The 18,353-nt window shown below is 44.1% G+C and overlaps 1 protein-coding gene across 1 annotated transcript in view; it reads right to left on the bottom strand.

The window, feature by feature from the left end:
* Positions 1–17,760, bottom strand: part of TNFRSF11A (TNF receptor superfamily member 11a) — a 39,756-nt gene extending 21,996 nt beyond the window's left edge. The window contains exon 1 of the mRNA XM_081206369.1: positions 17,272–17,760. Coding sequence (XP_081062495.1) covers positions 17,272–17,334 — 63 coding nt within the window. The 5' untranslated portion in view covers positions 17,335–17,760. The remainder of the gene's footprint in view (positions 1–17,271) is intronic.
* Positions 17,761–18,353: the final 593 nt, after the last annotated feature.

Raw genomic sequence — 18,353 nt, 5'->3', positions numbered from 1 at the left:
AAATTATATATATAATTTTAAAAACCCTGCGACATGCACATCAACAAAAAAAAAAAAAAAAGAAATTCAGGTTCAGCTTTCTGATGGTGTGCAAGTTCCACACTGAAAGAAAGAAAGAAAGAGAGAAAGAGAGAAAGAGAGAAAGAGAGAAAGAGAGAAAGAGAGAAAGAAAGAAAGAAAGAAAGAAAGAAAGAAAGAAAGAAAGAAAGAAAGAAAGATTGGAATTCCAGGCACTGCAAGATTGCCATTTCCTTTCTCTCACCACCAAAGCAAAAGCAATTACGGTACCTTCGCAAGGGTTGTTCCTGGGAGTAAAATAGCACAGATGTTCCCAGCTGTGCCAAACCAGAACTTAGGAGGCAGGGAGGTAGAGAACCCTACACACACACCAAGAAAGGTTTCATTATAAGATGCCAGAAACAAACTGCCTTCAAAAAATGGAGTAGCTCTGCTTTGAAACAGCCACTGGTGTCTTCGTATTGATACCGGCCTTAGCAGTGCTACTTGGTTTCCACCCCCTGGTATGGGAAAATCAGCATTAACAAGCGGCAACAGGGAGATTGGGATGCATACAAGGCAAGCGCACCATGTGGCTGCCCCCCTTCAAATAATGTCTAGGGACACTGCAAATTATGTCGTAAATTACTGGCGCAGAACTGCCCTTAATCCCACTGAATAAAACGGGGCTCACTTTTGAGTAAACATGTGTAAGCTTGTCCTGTTGATCATGTGAGTTACTGTTAAATCAGGTTACATTTGAGATAATGCTATCTGTCATATCTAGAGATAACATTAGAGATAAATTTGGTTCCAAGTCCTATTCTCCTGGGTCCCTTGCAACTAAGTATTCATGTTTACCTATAGATATCACACCTATTTCCCTTTAATATTCTGAGAAGGAAGCCATTGCAGCAAAACCTGCTCCTTAAAGATTGACAAATACCTTACGGTAAAACTTTCTGCCGACAAAGTCCATTTCATCAGATGTATCTGATGATGTGGACCCAACCCCATAAAAACTTCTACTGTAATAAAGTTGGTTAGCAAGTTTAAGGTGCCGCAAGTTTTTCCTTGAAATTATAACCTCAGTGCAGGAGTCCAGCAGTGAAAAGGGCACAGAGAGTGAGTTGTTGCCCATGCATAACTCAATGGAAATCTCATCATGTACTCAGGACATTGATCAATGACCCCATTTACCAAGTGGTGACTTATCACTCTATGCATCTTTAAGCTGTTCATCTCTAGTTCCCGGACAGTACCAGATTTATGTATAAGCTAAACAAGCTATAGCTTAGGGCCCCACTCTCTTGGGGCCCCCAAAAAAAATTAAAGGAAAAAACACCTGGATGTACATTTCCAATATATAAGATAAAAACCAAATAAAATAAAGCCTACATACAGCAACAGTGTTTTGTGTTGTGTAGGCTCCTATGATGTAATTAATGGGCCCTGCCTGCTAGCCTGCTTCCTAAAATTTGCTCATTTCTATATATAGCTTGCCTACATTCTGCATGGACTGGTTGCATGGCAGCATGAAGCATGCAGCTGCAGACTGCAGTGCAGCACAGTTGAATGAAGGTCAAGCTGTTGTACCTGTTATCTAATATTAAAGAGTGCTTGTAGACTGATGATCAGGCAGCATAGACTAAGGGTATGAGTCTTATGCCTACTGATTGATTTCATGCACAGTGGTACCTCAGGTTACATACGCTTCAGGTTGCATACGCTTCAGGTTACAGACTCCACTAACCCAGAAATAGTACCTCGGGTTAAGAACTTTGCTTCAGGATGAGAACAGAAATTGTGCTCCGGCGGTGTGGCAGCAGCAGGAGGCCCCATTAGCTAAAGTGGTGCTTCAGGTTAAGAACAGTTTCAGGTTAAGAATGGACCTCCAGAACGAATTAAGTACTTAACCCGAGGTACCACTGTAATACATAATTTGTTTATTTTGATCCCATTACAGCATGGGTAGGCAAACTAAGGCCTGGGGGCAGGATCCGGCCCAATTGCCTTCTAAATCTGGCCTGCGGATGGTCCAAGAATCAGCGTGTTTTTACATAAGGAGAATGTGTGCTTTTATTTAAAATGCATCTCTGGGTTATTTGTGGGGCATAGGAATTCGTTCATTTTTCCCCTTCAAAATATAGTACGGCCCCCCCACAAGGTCTGAGGGACAGTGGACCGGCCCCCTGCTGAAAAAGTTTGCTGATCCCTGCATTACGACTTTAGATACTTATTAGGTCCATAAATTACCATATAGCATATATTCAACACAGAAAATAGTGACAATTTGTTGTTGACAGCTGACAATAAAGATGATGATGATGATGATGATGATGATGATGACATAAAGGGCCCCATTACCTTCAGTAGCTTAGGGCCTCCTCAAACCTAAATCCGGCCCTGATCCTGGACATGTAATGAGAGGAGAAACGTTCCACATTTGCATCCCTGGATTTAGTGGCGCTGTGGGTTAAACCACAGAGCCTAGGACTTGCCGATCAGAAGGTCGGCGGTTCGAATCCCTGCAACGGGGTGAGCTCCCATTGCTCGGTCCCTGCTCCTGCCAACCTAGCAGTTCAAAAGCATGTCAAAGTGCAAGTAGATAAATAGGTACCGCTCAGGCGGGAAGGTAAACGGTATTTCCGTGCGCTGCTCTGGTTCGCCAGAAGTGGCTTAGTCATGCTGGCCACATGACCCCCTATTGGCTCCCTCGGCCAATAAAGCGACATAAATGCCGCAACCCCAGAGTCGGTCACGACTAGATCTAATGGCCAGGGGTTCCTTTACCTTTACAAATTGTGTTATGGCAATACAGATGAGCCACTTATCAAGTAACCACTTCATAAACTATATGGACCCAAAGACTCGTCAGAAAGTACATACACAACATGATCATAAAAAGAGTTAGTTTCTTCCTTTTCAGCCTCCGCCTGCAGGTTCCTCTTTATGTGAGGCACTTTAACGGTGACTTAGATGGAGTTTGACAGGGGCAAAGTCCCCAGCTTTAAGGAACAGCATGCAAATCTACAAAAGCACACAGAGCCAAACTTGTAGAGAATAGCAGGAAACCTCTGCATTGTATCTGAAGGTACTTCCTCTTTTTTGAAAAAAAAGAGAAAGTAATAGTAACTCACAATACTCTAACCTTTATAACAGAAAGTTGTTTGTGGCCCTGTTTCAGTCACCCCTGCACTTTGAAGCACAGAGGTTGAGGACAATGGGAGTGCTTTGTTTAGTCCTATCATTCACCTCGCTGATAAGGAGCCAACAGTAAAGAAATAAAAAGCCGATTCCTTCTTTGTACAGTTATGCACAGAAAAGAAAAGTAAACATTCAGCACTTTCTTATATAGGCATGGTTCCCATCTAGACTCAGTGCTTTACAGTGCAATCCTGAGGTGCCTCCTGAGTAAGCCTCGCTGAGTTCAGTGCAACTTACAGCACAATCTTCTATGGGTGGTATTCAGGGCTTTTTTCAGTTGGAACTCACTGGAACTCAGTTCCAATGGCACCTCTCAGATGGGCGCCATTGTCATTACAGTGCTATCTCAGGTTACAGACGCTTCAGGTTACAGACTCCGCTAACCCAGAAATAGTACCTCGGGTTAAGAACTTTGCTTCAGGATGAGAACAGGAATCATGTGGTGGCAGCGGAAGGCCCCATTAGCTAAAGTAGTACCTCGGGTTAAGAACAGTTTCAGGTTAAGAACGGACCTCCAGAACGAATTAAGTTCTTAACCCGAAGTACTACTGTATAAGAGAAGAAGAAGAAGATTTTGGACTTGATATCCCACCTTTCACTCCCCTTAAGGAGTCTCAAAGCGGCTAACAATCTCCTTTCCCTTCCTCCCCCACAACAAACACTCTGTGAGGTGAGTGGGGCTGAGAGACTTCAGAGAAGTGTGACTAGCCCAAGGTCACCCAGCAGCTGCATGTGGAGGAGCGGGGAAGCGAACCCAGTTCACCAGATTACAAGACTACCACTCTTAACCACTACACCATGCTGGCAGAACAAGGAAGGTGTTCATGGTGAGTTCTGGCACCTCTTTTTCTAGAAAAAATAGCACTGGTGGTATTCAATTAGATTTTACTCAGGGCAGACCTGCAGAAATGAAAGAACATGACTCAGTTCATCTTAGTCAATTTTTGCTTGCCTCAGTTTCTAACCCCCACATCTTAAATGTAGTTCTTCACATTTCCACATCGGGGAGGGTGATGGTTGGGGAGTGTTGTTTAGCCCCACGTATCCTTCAATGAGACCTTCCTCAGGGTCCGATTCTATCCCCCATGCTGTTCAACATCTACAGGAAAACACTGAGTGGCGTCATCTGGAGTATGTTGCTGTTAATATGCTGATGACACCTGGCTCTACTTCTCCTTTTCATCTGCAGGTGAGGCGGTGGATGTGCTGGCCAGATGTCTTGCCTTGGTAACAGACTGGATGAGAGCCAACCAACTGAAGCTAAATCCAGATAAGATTGAGGCCCTGTCAATGGGTGGTTCCCTAGACCAGATGGATGGGAGGTTGCCTGCTCTTGGTCTGAAGAAGCAGGTCTATAGCTTGAGGATACTTCTGGATCCATTACTAATGTTTGAGGCTGAGGTGGTCTTTGTGGCTCGGAGTGCCTTCCCTCAGCTTTGGCTGGTGGCCCAGCTGTGCTCCTATCTCTACAGGGATAGTTTCACTTTGGTTGTCTATGCTTTGGTAACCTCTAGCTTAGGTTAATGCAACACACTATTCATGGGGCTGCCTTTGAAGACAGTTCAGAAACTTCAGCGGGCGCAAAATTCAATGGCCAGGTTGCTCACTGGGGCAAGACAACTTAAGCATATCACAACAATCTGGCCTGACTGCACTGGCTACCAATTTGTTTCTGGGCCCAGTCCAAAGTGCTGGTTTTGACCACAATACCTCAAGGACTGTCTCACTCCATATGAACCTACCCAAACCCTGAGATCACAATCTGAGGCCCCTTTTTGTGTGCCTCCTCCACGAGAAATCCGGAGGGTGGCAACATGAGAACGGGTCTTTTCTGTGGTGGCTCCGTTTGTGGAATGCTTTCCCAAGGGAGGCTCACTTGGCACCTTCATTACATATCTTTAGGTGGCAGGCAAAAACTGTCCCCTTTAAACCAGGCCTTTTGCCTTTAACTATCTGTAACCTTTTGGAAGTAGGTGGGATGTTTTTAATATATCCCCTCACTGTGGTTTTAATGTGGGGTTTTGTTTTTGTTTGTTGTAAGTTGCTTTGAGTTTCCTTGGACAAGGTGAAGCGGCTAACATGTTTAATAAATAATAATATATATTTTGTATGATTTCATGAACATTCGCCAGCATTTCAGTGCAAATTTCTCCTAATAAGTACATTTTTGCTGAATATGCACATTTTTGCAGAGGAAATTCCCTGAACATATGCTATTTTCACTCATCTATGCATTTATTTTTGCCCGTTTTATCCCAGTGCACACATTTTTATACATTACTTGGCTTGAGAGCTGCATTACGAAATTTGAAGAAGTGCAAATTTCAAAGGATAGCTTTGTTTCAATTCCTGTACAGTGGTACCTCGGGTTACATATTCTTCAGGTTACAGACTCTTCTAACCCAGAAATATTACCTCGGGTTAAGAACTTTGCTTCAGGATGAGAACAGAAATCGTGCTCTGGCGGCGCGGCGGCAGTAGGAGGCCCCATTAGCTAAAGTGGTGCTTCAGGTTAAGAACAGTTTCAGGTTAAGAACAGACCTCCAGAACAAATTAAGTTCTTAACCCGAGGTACCACTGCGCTGTTTAACAATGTGTGTGGGTAGGTTCGCCTTTAAATGTGAACTGAATTGAATTCCCCCCATACCTAGTTCCATATGAGTCACAGTCACACGTGCACATGAATAAAGCATGCAGGAGACCCAAAAGGCACATGAATGTGCAACATTATCCCAAGCAGTTTGCGCATATCTTTGCCCTTTGCACAATTGCAAAGAATACTGCCATCGTCTTCAATGAGATCGTTCATGTGCATTCACACACTGCCTATGTGTTTGCAAGAGGTTGAGCTAAGAATCCTTGCAAGTCTCAGTCACAGCAAGACAAAGAACAACACTGGCCACATTACATCCCTGTCCTCTCCTCTTTATGCACACTCTCTACACACTCTCCATATGTAGTAGAGAAACACATATCCACTCCAAACAAATAGAAATAGAAGAAATGGACAGAATCGGCAAAAGTCATTTAGCTACCCTTAGAGCGGCTTATTTATAATGTTATTGAGCAATCTGATTACAGAAGAAATTGTGTGTCATGGCTTGCTAAAATTGCTTTTCGCTCAAATGACTGTTCGGAGAGAAAGACACATCCCTGGCAGAGGATATAATTGCAAGGGGCCCTTTCTTCTTTTTAGAGACAATGAAACCTGGAAGAGGGGGTTTCCATGGGCCTTATGACACACAAATTCTGGCCAATAACCCGAGATTATTCTATAGCGATAATCTCATTGTTTTGAAAGCTAACGTTTATTTAAAGTGCGCCCACTGTGTGAAGCTAACCAAAACCATCTGGGATTAGGGGTCATGGCCTGCGCTCAACAGGTGTAACTTAGCTCAAAAACCTGGAACTTTCCCTCCCTTTTTTGCAATTAATCATTCAACAGGACAAATGAGAACCAAAGTTTTCAGTTTAGCACTCTAGATGCAAAGTCCTTACAGCGACCCTCACTATTTTATTTTATTTTAAATTACCGTATTTTTTGCACCATAACACTCACTTTTTTCCTCCTAAAAAGTAAGGGGAAATGTCTGTGCGTGTTATGGAGGGAATGCCTACGGGTGGCATGCCTACGGATTTTCCTCCTCTAAAAACTATGTGCGTGTTATGGTCAGGTGCGTGTTATAGAGCGAAAAATACGGTATATTGAAAACTGGTTATTGCAAGGACACTTTGATGAAGTGTGTAGAGATCAGTTGTCATTCAAGATACTGAGCCAGATAATTAGTTCAGAGCACAAGAAAGGGTAGTGTTACTGGTAATTTGTCTTCTTTTGTAAGATTACTATGCAAGTGTATTCGTGCCTGTGCCCATATACCTTTTAAAAATGTCCCCTACCCCTGCCAGGTGTCAGGAGTGTGTGCAGGAGCCAGGCCCTGTGACCAGTAGGGCTTCGCAGGACTGGGGCCTTCCTAAGTTTGTTCTGGAGAGGCAAGGTGCGGCCGCACAGGTGAGGCTGCTTGGTAACTCACTGTACCGGGTGGCAAGAGCCAGGAAGGGATATAAGGTCAGTATTTCCCTTCTGCTCTTTGCCACAGCAACACGTTCCCTGCCCTGTTGTGTTTCATAGAATCATAGAATCATAGAGTTGGAAGAGACCACAAGGGCCATCGAGTCCAACCCCCTGCCAAGCAGGAAACACCATCAGAGCACTCCTGACATATGGTTGTCAAGCCTCTGCTTAAAGACCTCCAAAGTAGGAGACTCCACCACACTCCTTGGCAGCAAATTCCACTGTCAAACAGCTCTTACTGTCAGGAAGTTCTTCCTAATGTTTAGGTGGAATCTTCTTTCTTGTAGTTTGGATCCATTGCTCCGTGTCCGCTTCTCTGGAGCAGCAGAAAACAACCTTTCTCCCTCCTCTATGTGACATCCTTTTATATATTTGAACATGGCTATCATATCCCCCCTTAACCTCCTCTTCTCCAGGCTAAACATGTCCAGCTCCCTTAGCCGTTCCTCATAAGGCATCGTTTCCAGGCCTTTGACCATTTTGGTTGCCCTCATCTGGACACGTTCCAGTTTGTCAGTGTCCTTCTTGAATTGTGGTGCCCAGAACTGGACACAGTACTCCAGGTGAGGTCTGACCAGAGCAGAATACAGTGGCACTATTACTTCCTTGATCTGATGCTATACTCCTATTGATGCAGCCCAGAATTGCATTGGCTTTTTTAGCTGCCGCGTCACCAAGACTCCTAGATCCTTTTCACATGTACTGCTCTCAAGCCAGGTGTCACCCATCTTGTATTTGTGCCTCTCAATTTTTTTGCCCAAGTGCAATACTTTACATTTCTCCCTGTTAAAGTTCATCTTGTTTGTTTTGGCCCAGTTCTCTAATCTGTCAAGGTCGTTTTGAAGTGTGATCCTGTCCTCTGGGGTGTTAGCCACCCCTCCCAGTTTGGTGTCATCTGCAAATTTGATCAGGATGCCCTTGAGTCCATCATCCAAGTCGTTGATAAAGATGTTGAATAAGACCGGGCCCAAGACAGAACCCTGTGGCACCCCACTAGTCACTCTTCTCCAGGATGAAGAGGAACCATTGATGAGCACCCTTTGGGTTCGGTCAGTCAGCCAGTTACAAATCCACTGAGTGGTAGCATAGTCAAGACCACATTTTACCAGCTTCTTTACAAGAATATCATGGGGCACCTTGTCAAATGCCTTGTTTGGTTCCTTGCTTCTTGATCCTCGGACCCCTGACTTTGTGACTCCTTGCTTCTTGATCCTCGGACCCATGACTTTGTGACTCCTTGCTTCTTGATCCTCGGACCCCTGACTTTGTGACTCCTTGCTTCTTGATCCTCGAACCCTTGATTTCATGACTCTTTGCTTCCTGACCCTCAGACCCCTGGCTTCTGGACTCTCGTTCCTGCTCCCCCCCCCACCATCTTGCCCCCGATCCTGATGTCCTCAGCCGGGACTTCAATCACCCATAGACCAGACCGTGACACCAGGAAGGGTACAACAGCAAATGTTACCAGCCTTGGTTCTCATAATCAACCAATGGAGGTTGTGTTTTTGGGTGAGGGGAGAGCCATCTCCATTTGTTTGTTTGTTTGGATTTTTAATACAGTACTGAGATCTTGCACAAGAATGCTATTTACCTGATTAATGCTTGCACAAGTGATAGAAGCCTTGCACAATACCCCCCTCTCTTTTAAGTCTGATTTATGTGCCACAATTACAGTCTCCAAGGTGGGATAGACCTTGAATGACCAACTCTTCCAAACCAGATTGTTGGATTTGAACATGGCTTCAGCATGCAACAATCTGTGGAAACAGACACACTCATATAATTTGGACCACCAGAAACCAAATGGCTAGATTGCGCTAAGATAAGGAGTGAGTGGAAGTAGGGGTGTAACATTAGATGAAATGTCACCATATATCTAGCCTATTAGATTAAATCCCCATGTTCAGGTGTTATGTGTTCAGGGGTCTGTGTTTGCCTGAGCTTGAGTCTGGATTATGAGCCCCTGTGTTCTGATTCGATACATGATATCCAATCACATAGTATTTCAGGATTTGGGCCACTGCCATTGGCCCTTAAACTCTGAGCTATGATTCGCAGCTTGGGAGTTTAGACAGCCAATCACGTTGAGACTGAGAGTGGCCCAGGTCTTCAGAAATGTGTATAAGCAGTTGCTTTGCCCCTGTTGTTCAGTTCTGTTAGTTCGATAAAGGTTCTTGTTGTTATCACTGTGTCTTGCTTCGTGGGAACCCACCTACACTGCAAGGGGATTTTTTTTAAAAAAGTATGAGCTGGCATTTTGATGACAACAGTATTGTGTGGACACTACCAAAAAAGAAAAGAAAAAACTTAACATGCATAAGGTGTTCAGATTCCATAATCAATACTGATCTGGAAGTATCCTAAGACTGCAAATAGGGCTGTCATCTATGCAAAGTCAGAGAAAGACCACTTAAAAAGATTAGGAGCCAGTTTGTTGTAAACAGTATCTTGAGCATGGGTAGGCAAACTAAGGCCCGTGGGCAGGATCCGGCCCAATTGCCTTCTAAATCTGGCCCACGGACGGTCCGGGAATCAGCATGTTTTTACGTGAGTAGAATGTGTCCTTTTATTTAAAATGCATCTCTGGATTATTTGTGGGGCATTGGAATTCGTTCATATTTTTTCCCCAAAATATAGTCTGGTCCCCCACAAGGTCTGAGGGACAGTGGACTGGCCCCCTGCTGGAAAAGTTTGCTGCCCCCTGATTTTAAGTGTTCTCAAACAGGGCACAGCAGAGCCTCTGTAGCTCCAGAAGTTCACTTCCAGGTCCTTAATTCAAAACAACTCCTAAACCGTGAAGGAAATGGTTTTTGTGATGTCGACTTTCCAATGAGACTTGTAAAAACCACATCACAAAGTTTCCATCCCATAAAGCAAATATACGGTCAGGAAATGCAAAGAGCTGAAGCAAAATGAAGGGAAAACAATATTTCTGTCTGAAAAAACACAAATCTTAACATTGAAGAGCTTTCTGTACGCTGAAGACTGAAATACAAAATGGGATAAAAATAAAAGATGCTCAGATCCTGTCAATAGTTCCTGGAAAAGGAGATGGTGGTGTGAGAAAAGACATTCTAATTCTCTGACTGCTGTGCTTCACAATAATACTTGGCTGACTTTTAAAAAGGAAGAGGTGGCCAAACTACTGGTTGGAGAATTTGCCTGATATCAGCAAACATACGAACAAGAAATATAAGTCCTTCCTGTTGGACTGGAGATTTGAAGTAGTTAAGATGGCGTCATGCTACTGGCCAATCACTGCCCATAGAGGCAGTTGTTTTACATCTAGAGAAAGGGCCATAGCTCAGTGGTAGAGACAGTACATGTACAAAGTCTGCAACATCTCCAGTTAAAAAGGATATTGGTAGGAGGGCTAGGAATGCAGCTACCTGAAGCCTTTGAGGATCACTTGTAAATTTGCAGAAACTGAACCAGACAAAGAAGATCAGGAGTCTGACTCAGTATAAGGGAGTGCCATGTATTCTGGGTGTAGTGGTTTTATGGGAATTTTTTTCACACAAAGGCACATTATTTAACGTACTTCCAAATGCAGTGAAGCCTGCTGCATTTGGGGGATCCATCTGCTCATTCCTCTGAGTGGGGCCCTGGACTAGTGCCCCCAAAGACCTACCCTGATGATGCTACTGAATCCAAAGCCAATGGAAAAGAACACATGAGAAAGCCAACTTAAAACTTCTGCCTTAAGTGGAAATAAAATGGCTGGTCATAATGGAGTCCTTCCAATTTCCATTGTTTTAACAAGAGTTAAGCATATCCCTCTTGGAAGTTCAGTAAGATGCATTTATTACCACAGAAGTTACTGGGACTTAAGGCATACTACACACTCGAGTAAGCTCCACTGAAGACAGTGGGGCTTACTTACAAGTAAAAAAATGCATGGGGTTGTTCAGCTTTGCCTGCATTGTGCCTGTTATGATGAAGATTTTCGTAGTATCTGTAGCTTCTTCCAACAGCGGAGGATAAATGTTAACAACCTCAGATATGCAGATGACACAACCTTGATGGCAGAAAGTGAGGAGGAATTAAAGAACCTTTTAATGAGGGTGAAAGAGGAGAGCGCAAAATATGGTCTGAAGCTCAACATCAAAAAAACAAAGATCAGGGCCACTGGTCCCATCACCTCCTGGCAAATAGAAGGGGAAGAAATGGAGGCAGTGAGAGATTTTACTTTCTTGGGCTCCATGATCACTGCAGATGGTGACAGCAGCCACGAAATTATAAGACGACTGCTCCTTGGGAGAAAGGCGATGGCAAACCTAGACAGCATCTTAAAAAGCAGAGACATCATCTTGCCAACAAAGGTCCGTATAGTTAAAGCCATGGTTTTCCCAGTAGTGATGTATGGAAGTGAGAGCTGGACCATAAAGAAGGCTGATCGCCGAAGAATTGATGCTTTTGAATTATGGTGCTGAAGGAGACTCTTGAGAGTCCCATGGACTGCAAGAAGATCAAACCTATCCATTCTGAAGGAGATCAGCCCTGAGTGCTCACTGGAAGGACAGATCCTGAAGCTGAGGGGCTCCAATACTTTGGCCACCTCATGAGAAGAGAAGACTCCCTGGAAAAGACCCTGATGTTGGGAAAGATGGAGGGCACAAGGAGAAGAGGACGAGATGGTTGGACAGTGTTCTCGAAGCTACCAGCATGAGTTTGACCAAACTGCGGGAGGCAGTGGAAGACAGGAGTGCTTGGCGTGCTCTGGTCCATGGGGTCACGAAGAGTCGGACACGACTAAACAACAACAACATAGCATAAGCTTGTTGCCAGTTCATCATGGAATTAAAACTGTGCCCACAGAGAACAGGAATATGCATCCAGTCCATATTTGAGGAACCACTACCATGATGTAAAGGACAATGGTTCTAGATTGTACTTGTTATTTCAACAGATTTCCTTCTCTCCCATTGCATTATGAAGTAGATTTAACTGTAGATTCTTTTGTAAAAAAAAGTGACTTTTTAAAAAACCAACAGGACTTGCGTACGGATTCCCCGCCACCCCCACACGAACCATTTTAGGGCACGGGATGGAAGATAATATTCTTCATATTCTTCGCAAAATTAGAATGAGGAACTTGTTGCCAGGATGTGGTTGAGGCTAAGGATTTCGCAAGATTCAGAGAGGAAGCAGTGATTTATAGAGCCGATAGAATTATATGCAACTTTAAATGACTAATCCTAATTTGGGGACGGGATGGATTTTTGGGCTTTCATACATACCGTACCAAAAAATAAAAAATTAAATTAAACTAGCTCACCTAGAAACCCCGGTTCTGTATGCAGCACGAGCCAATTCAATATGCAAAATAAATTCTACAGTGCAGCTTTCGCGTATGCCTATCACACATTTATTCTGAACCAGCTACAGGCCTGTTTGGCAGGAAGGGGAGAAAGATTGTTGCATACCACAACCACTTCCCAACGGAAGAATAAAAGCAGATCTGCTCCTTGCTCCATCTTCTACCACCAACTCCATGATTCTTTTGAAGAGGTGGTTCCGAAGAGCTCTTCAACCCATCCTCTCTTCTGCCAACCAACGTTGAGGCCACTGACTTGGGCAAGCCCCAGGAAAAAGGAAGGCAGGAGCCTTCCAGAGGTACAAGAGAACATTCCGCTGGACGATGAAAAGTTGTACTGTGCATTGAAGATCTCCTTATTTGCTTCCCCCTCCCACATTTATTTTCACAGGCAAAGCCAGGCCGGCTTTAGCACAACTGCACCCTGCCACTCCAACACAACCACGGCCTCTAGTCCTGAGAAGCAAGGAGTAGTCCCCAAGGCCCAGAAACCATTCAACATGGATTCCCTCCTCCATTTGGCTTCTGCATTTTGTGGGGTGGAGAACCTTCAGGAACATACAGCCTTATCTTCACAAGCCTAAAGGAGAAAGGATATGGCCTGCCTCAATGATGTCCTGGTCCAGGAGTACCAGCTTGAATTAAAAAAATGGAGGGGGGGAGGTAAGCTCTGTCTCACAAGATGCAGTGCACGCACACTATTTGAATGACAATGCCCATCAACGTGCCCCCCCTCAAATATTGTATTGGGGGGCCAAAGGACCACAGCCCCTAGAAGTTCTTCGTCTTGCAGCAAGACAATATAAATCTCAAAGTTAATTTTCATGGTGTTTCAGAATGGCCTTTACCCCTTAATCTCACATTAAGGCTCAACCACACTTCCTTTTGTCATGCTGCTTTCCCCTAGGGAAAAACTGCTCTTTAGTGTTCAATCAGAGCAAATGGCAATATGGGTTTTCTCTGCAATGATGTTTGCTCCGATTTAGCAGTAAAGAATGGGTTTTCCCTGGGAAAGGAGCAGCGCAAGGGGGAAACTGCTCAGACCCATGCCTAGAAAGTATGGGTCAAGCAGAAAACTGCTCAGACCTGTAGTTTCTAAGCACGGTACAAGCAGAAGTGTGGACAAGGTATCAGTTTCATGCAACAAGCAGGCTGCTAAGAACTCGCACTAGGTCCAGGCAGCATTCAACCCATGTGTAATTTATAACAGAACAGTCTGCATTAAACTGTTATACTATATTAGATATTATGTTACCTTTATTACCTTTTTTTGTATTCACTTGTTTTATGTACTCTAGCTGGCTTCCAATAAAAATATATTATTGGATTGTAAACAAGGAAACAGCCACACTAAATGGCTGTGTTCAGACACAATGCTCAACCATGATATAGCTGCATTATGAAGGCCAGTAAAAATAGGGTTGCCATATTACCAAAAGTGAAAAATCCAGACAAAGTTGTTGAGCTTTTTTTGGGGACATCTCCCCCCAAAACCAATTCACCCCCCTTGCCATATGTCTGGGTTTTCCTGGACATTTTGCCGATCTGGTGAAAATCCGCCTGGATGCCTTCTGCTGCCCGATTCTAGAATAGAATAGCAGCCCTAGAAATGAATCTCAGGCTCACATGCTTTCCCACTATCCTGATGAAAACAGGAAGGTTACACTTTTGTTTTAGATTATAGTTTAGCGTGCTTTCCGAACCCTAAACGACAATCAATCTTTAGCCCGGTTTATCGAAATTGCACATAACAGTGAAACAAAACCAAAATATTGTGCAAAATCTTAATGTAAATATTGCATAGTTTAGTGTTTTCACACTTCTGAACCAGTTTGGAGAGAGTTGGCTAAGCGCTCTTATCTGCCTCAGTCACCATTACTGAGCCTGCTGACACCAAGAAGTGCCGGCCCACCTATGAGACAAGCAGATGTACACAGGTCATTGTTTTATATTTGAATTCTTTTGTAGTTGTGCTGAAGAAGATTCCAGCGAAACAATCAGATTATCTGGAATCACTGTCCTACGTTGTTCTTCACTTACTACTTTGGCACCATGAATGCCTAAAAAAAGTTTTACCGCTTAGCCCACAGGATAGCATCTATTACTTTGTTTCAACCGTAGACTTATTATACTTCTACGGACTTTCAAAGATTGACAGACGTGTGTTCATTCGCTTTCAAATATATTAGAGAATTCACAAGTGTACACATTTTGTTTTTGTTGTACTAAATCATGTATATTATGCAATAAGAATTGCAGTGCTACCTAGTAAACTGGTCTTCATGTTGCCTGTATTGTTTGTTGTGCTAAGTTTGCAATACAGGGGTTTGTTGTTCTGTATTGCTGCAGCTGCAATGGCAACAACAGCTCCTTGGAGGCTGGATCTGCTGTCCCTTCAACAGCCCCCTCGTATTGCCACCTCTATAACAGCCTCTTGGTGAATAGGAAGCGCTGCTGGCTAACAGGAGGTGTTGCTGGTCACCTCACATCCTTGCTCCTGATGTAGGTCTTTATTCCACCCCCATCCCCTTGTCCCTGATACAGAACCTCACTCAGCCCTTCTTCCCTGGTGGAGAGCAGCCATTTTGTGGTTTACCTCAGGTGCCAAAATGGCTTGTGCCAGCCCTGGTTTCAGGCAGAAATTTCTCCCACCTGGAGATGTCAGGGGTTGAACCCGGCACCTTCTGCATGCAAAGGCCCTTCCTCAATGTAAACAAACGAATAAAGTAGACATGAGGCCTGGCAGTGCTATTTTCCTTTTTTTAAAAAAAGAGGTGGCAGAATTCACCATGAACGCCTTCCTCGTTCTCTTAGAATGGCAATGGTGCCCACCTGAGAGGTGCCGGAACTGAATTCCAGCGAGTTCCGGCTGAAAAAAAGCCCTGTGCATTTATGATGGAGGTGAGATTTAGCTTGGCTACTTCCTGACTCAAAGCCACTATGCAAGACTAGCTATATATTGGTATGAACTAGTTTCCCTTAAGTGCTAGGCAGTACCGCCTGGTAACAAATGGAGCTGTACTTAATAGGAGAGCTGAATTAATCCTTTGGTTTCCTTCTGATTTTTTTGGTTCTGTTTTGGATTTTGTGTGCATTTTGCACCCAGGGCTGCTCAATATTCACTGGCTAAATATTGAAAATGGAAAAACACACACACACACAAACCAACCAACCAACCAACCAACCAACCAACCAACCAAGAAAGATACCCAAGAAAGTATATAATTTGAAGAAGTCAAACATTAGGGAGATTTTTTTTTTAACAACACCAACCCTGTTTATAAAAAGCATTTTAATGTTTAAGCACGGAGTATAGCTTACAGGATAGTTTCTCAAGGGAAGTGGTGAAAGCCACATCACTGGAGACGTTTCCAGTTTGGAAGAACACGAGCGAAGGCAGACTTCGATGGAAAACCACCATTGGGTGAAACTCAATGGGTCGGTTCCAAAATGATTGGAAAACACAAAATATGAGAAATCAGATAGCCACCCTTTGCTTGAATTCTGCTGCCGGGGTTTGTTTTTTCAGCATATGCAAATTACATCCCTCGATAGCTTTCCTTGCTGGGCTTGCCTATCTCGACAGGGCTGAGGTGGCTTGTTTGCCTCTCTTACCTTTGGAACTCATTGGAATGGGGAAACTGCACTAGGATGATATTTATTTTAGATAAGGAGCTGTAAGAAATGGAAAGTATTAAAAACAAGAACAGCTTTGCTGCTGTATCTTAGAAGAGGGCTGCATCCAAGCCACAAATTTAAAGCAGCACCCCCCTCCCTGAAAGAATCCTGAGAACTTTAGCTTGCTAAGGGCGCTGGGAATTATAGTTCTATAAGGGGTAAAGTACAGTTCCAAGGATTTTTTTGAGGGCGGAAATGTGTTTAAATGTATGGTGTGTATGCAGATGGAGTCTCCTGCCATGTTTTCTTACATAACTTACGATCACCTGAGGAGGCCCACTTAGGGTCTCCCAGTTCATGAGGATGCAAACTGCGGTGGCAGGATCCTGGGTCATATCTGTAGGGGCACCTTCTTCTTAGAAACCCCCTTCCCTTTGAAGGAATCATACTTTTGGGAGCTTCTGTCGATGAGCTGAAGCTTTCCTCTTTTAAAAATTAAATCAGGGTTTATTTTGTGTACACTCCACTTTCAATTTTGCTGCTTTCCTGTAAATGCACTGTAAATTGTGTATTTGTTATTTTTTCCTGATGGTTCCAGAAGAGCAAGATTCTCCTGCTGCATAGACAAGTAGCACCCCCACACCGCAATCGCTGTGGCTACCTGTGGCAACTGGAAAACTCAGTCTGCTTACTCAAATGTTAACACTGTCAAAAATCAATCGGATTTGAACGTATTCCAGACGGCAGCATTGTTTTGCAGTAACGAGAGTTCTGCTTTCTCTTCCAGAAATCCAACAACGTATGCAGCAAAGCTCACCCTGCCCCTTCCAAAAATGGACTTTACCCCTTCCGTGCCCCCTTCAATATTTTTTAATTTAATAGGGTTTTATGTTTGTGAAATTGCATTGATTTTTTTTTTATAGAGTGGGGGAGCTATTGCAGGAGCTTTCGAACAGAACAGCAGAACAAATTAAATTCAAACATACCTTGGGGCTCCAGGGACTGAAGGACCCATGTTATAGCCTTGCATCCCTCCTGCTACCCCACCTTGCAGCCTTACCTGTTGTAGTTCAGTGATGAAAACGGTGAAAACAACAAGCCAGAAGCTTCCTGAGATAGCCATATCCAGGAGTGTTTTGCTTGCTGCTGCTGAGCAGGAATAAAGTCCTCCAAACTAAGCCTCAGGCAGAGGCACATTTAAGTGACTGATTCCTCTCCTTCTGCCTTTCAGCCACAAGGGAAGAGAGCTGGCGAGAGAGAAAGAGACAGCGCACAAGTGAGGGAAACAGAAAGTCCCTCCCCTTCTGGCTACAGTTCCCACAGCATTTCCTCAGGACTCAACTTGCAGAGTTGCCACTTTCTCAGGGGTGTGTGTGTGTGTGTGTGTGTATTAACTCCCTCCTGGTCCGTTCCTTTTCCTCGCTCCTCCTAATTCAAAACGTTTTGTGGCATCTCTGCTGCGAATCGAAGGGTGCCTCGTGAAAGGAAAAGGAATAAGGGGCCCGCCGGAGACATTTTGCGCCCAAAAGCAAAGCAGCTTAAGGCCTCCTCAACTCACAGAAACGCCACATGTCATAGCACTCAAGTCCAGTCCAGGCCTTTTGGTGTTGGTGCAAAGCAGTAATCTTTCGCCCCAGCATCTCGAACCCATGACTCTGAGATTAAGAGTCTCAGAGGTATACCTCAGGGCTCAGTCCGTGGCGGGAAATGTGTAGGCTTCCTTTCAGAACACTTTAGCTCCAGTGCTGTCAAGCGTAATTTAGCCATCCTTTCCGCTAAAATCAAATCAAAACTGGTAACCTTGCGTTCCCATGCTCTGCTTACAATCTTAATACACTTTGCCTTTTCTAGCTTTTGCTACTCCTATTGTCCTGTTCAGGACCATCCCTGAATGTGCCAGATATTGGGATGTTGTTGTTGTTTAGTTGTTTAGTCATGTCTGACTCTTCGTGACCCCATGGACCAGAGCACGCCAGGCACTCCTGTCTTCCGCAGCTTCCTGCAGTTTGGTCAAACTCACGCTGGTAGCTTCGAGAACACTATCCAACCATCTTGTCCTCTGTTGCCCCCTTCTCCTTGTGCCCTCCATCTTTCCCATCATTAGGGTCTTTTCCAGGGAGTCTTCTCTTCTCATGAGGTGGG

The sequence above is a fragment of the Podarcis bocagei genome (assembly GCF_964188305.1).
Source record: "Podarcis bocagei genome assembly, chromosome: 8".
NCBI lineage: Eukaryota > Metazoa > Chordata > Lepidosauria > Squamata > Lacertidae > Podarcis > Podarcis bocagei.
The sequence above is the reverse complement of the archived record's forward strand: the minus strand, read 5'-3'. Positions and strand labels throughout refer to the sequence as shown.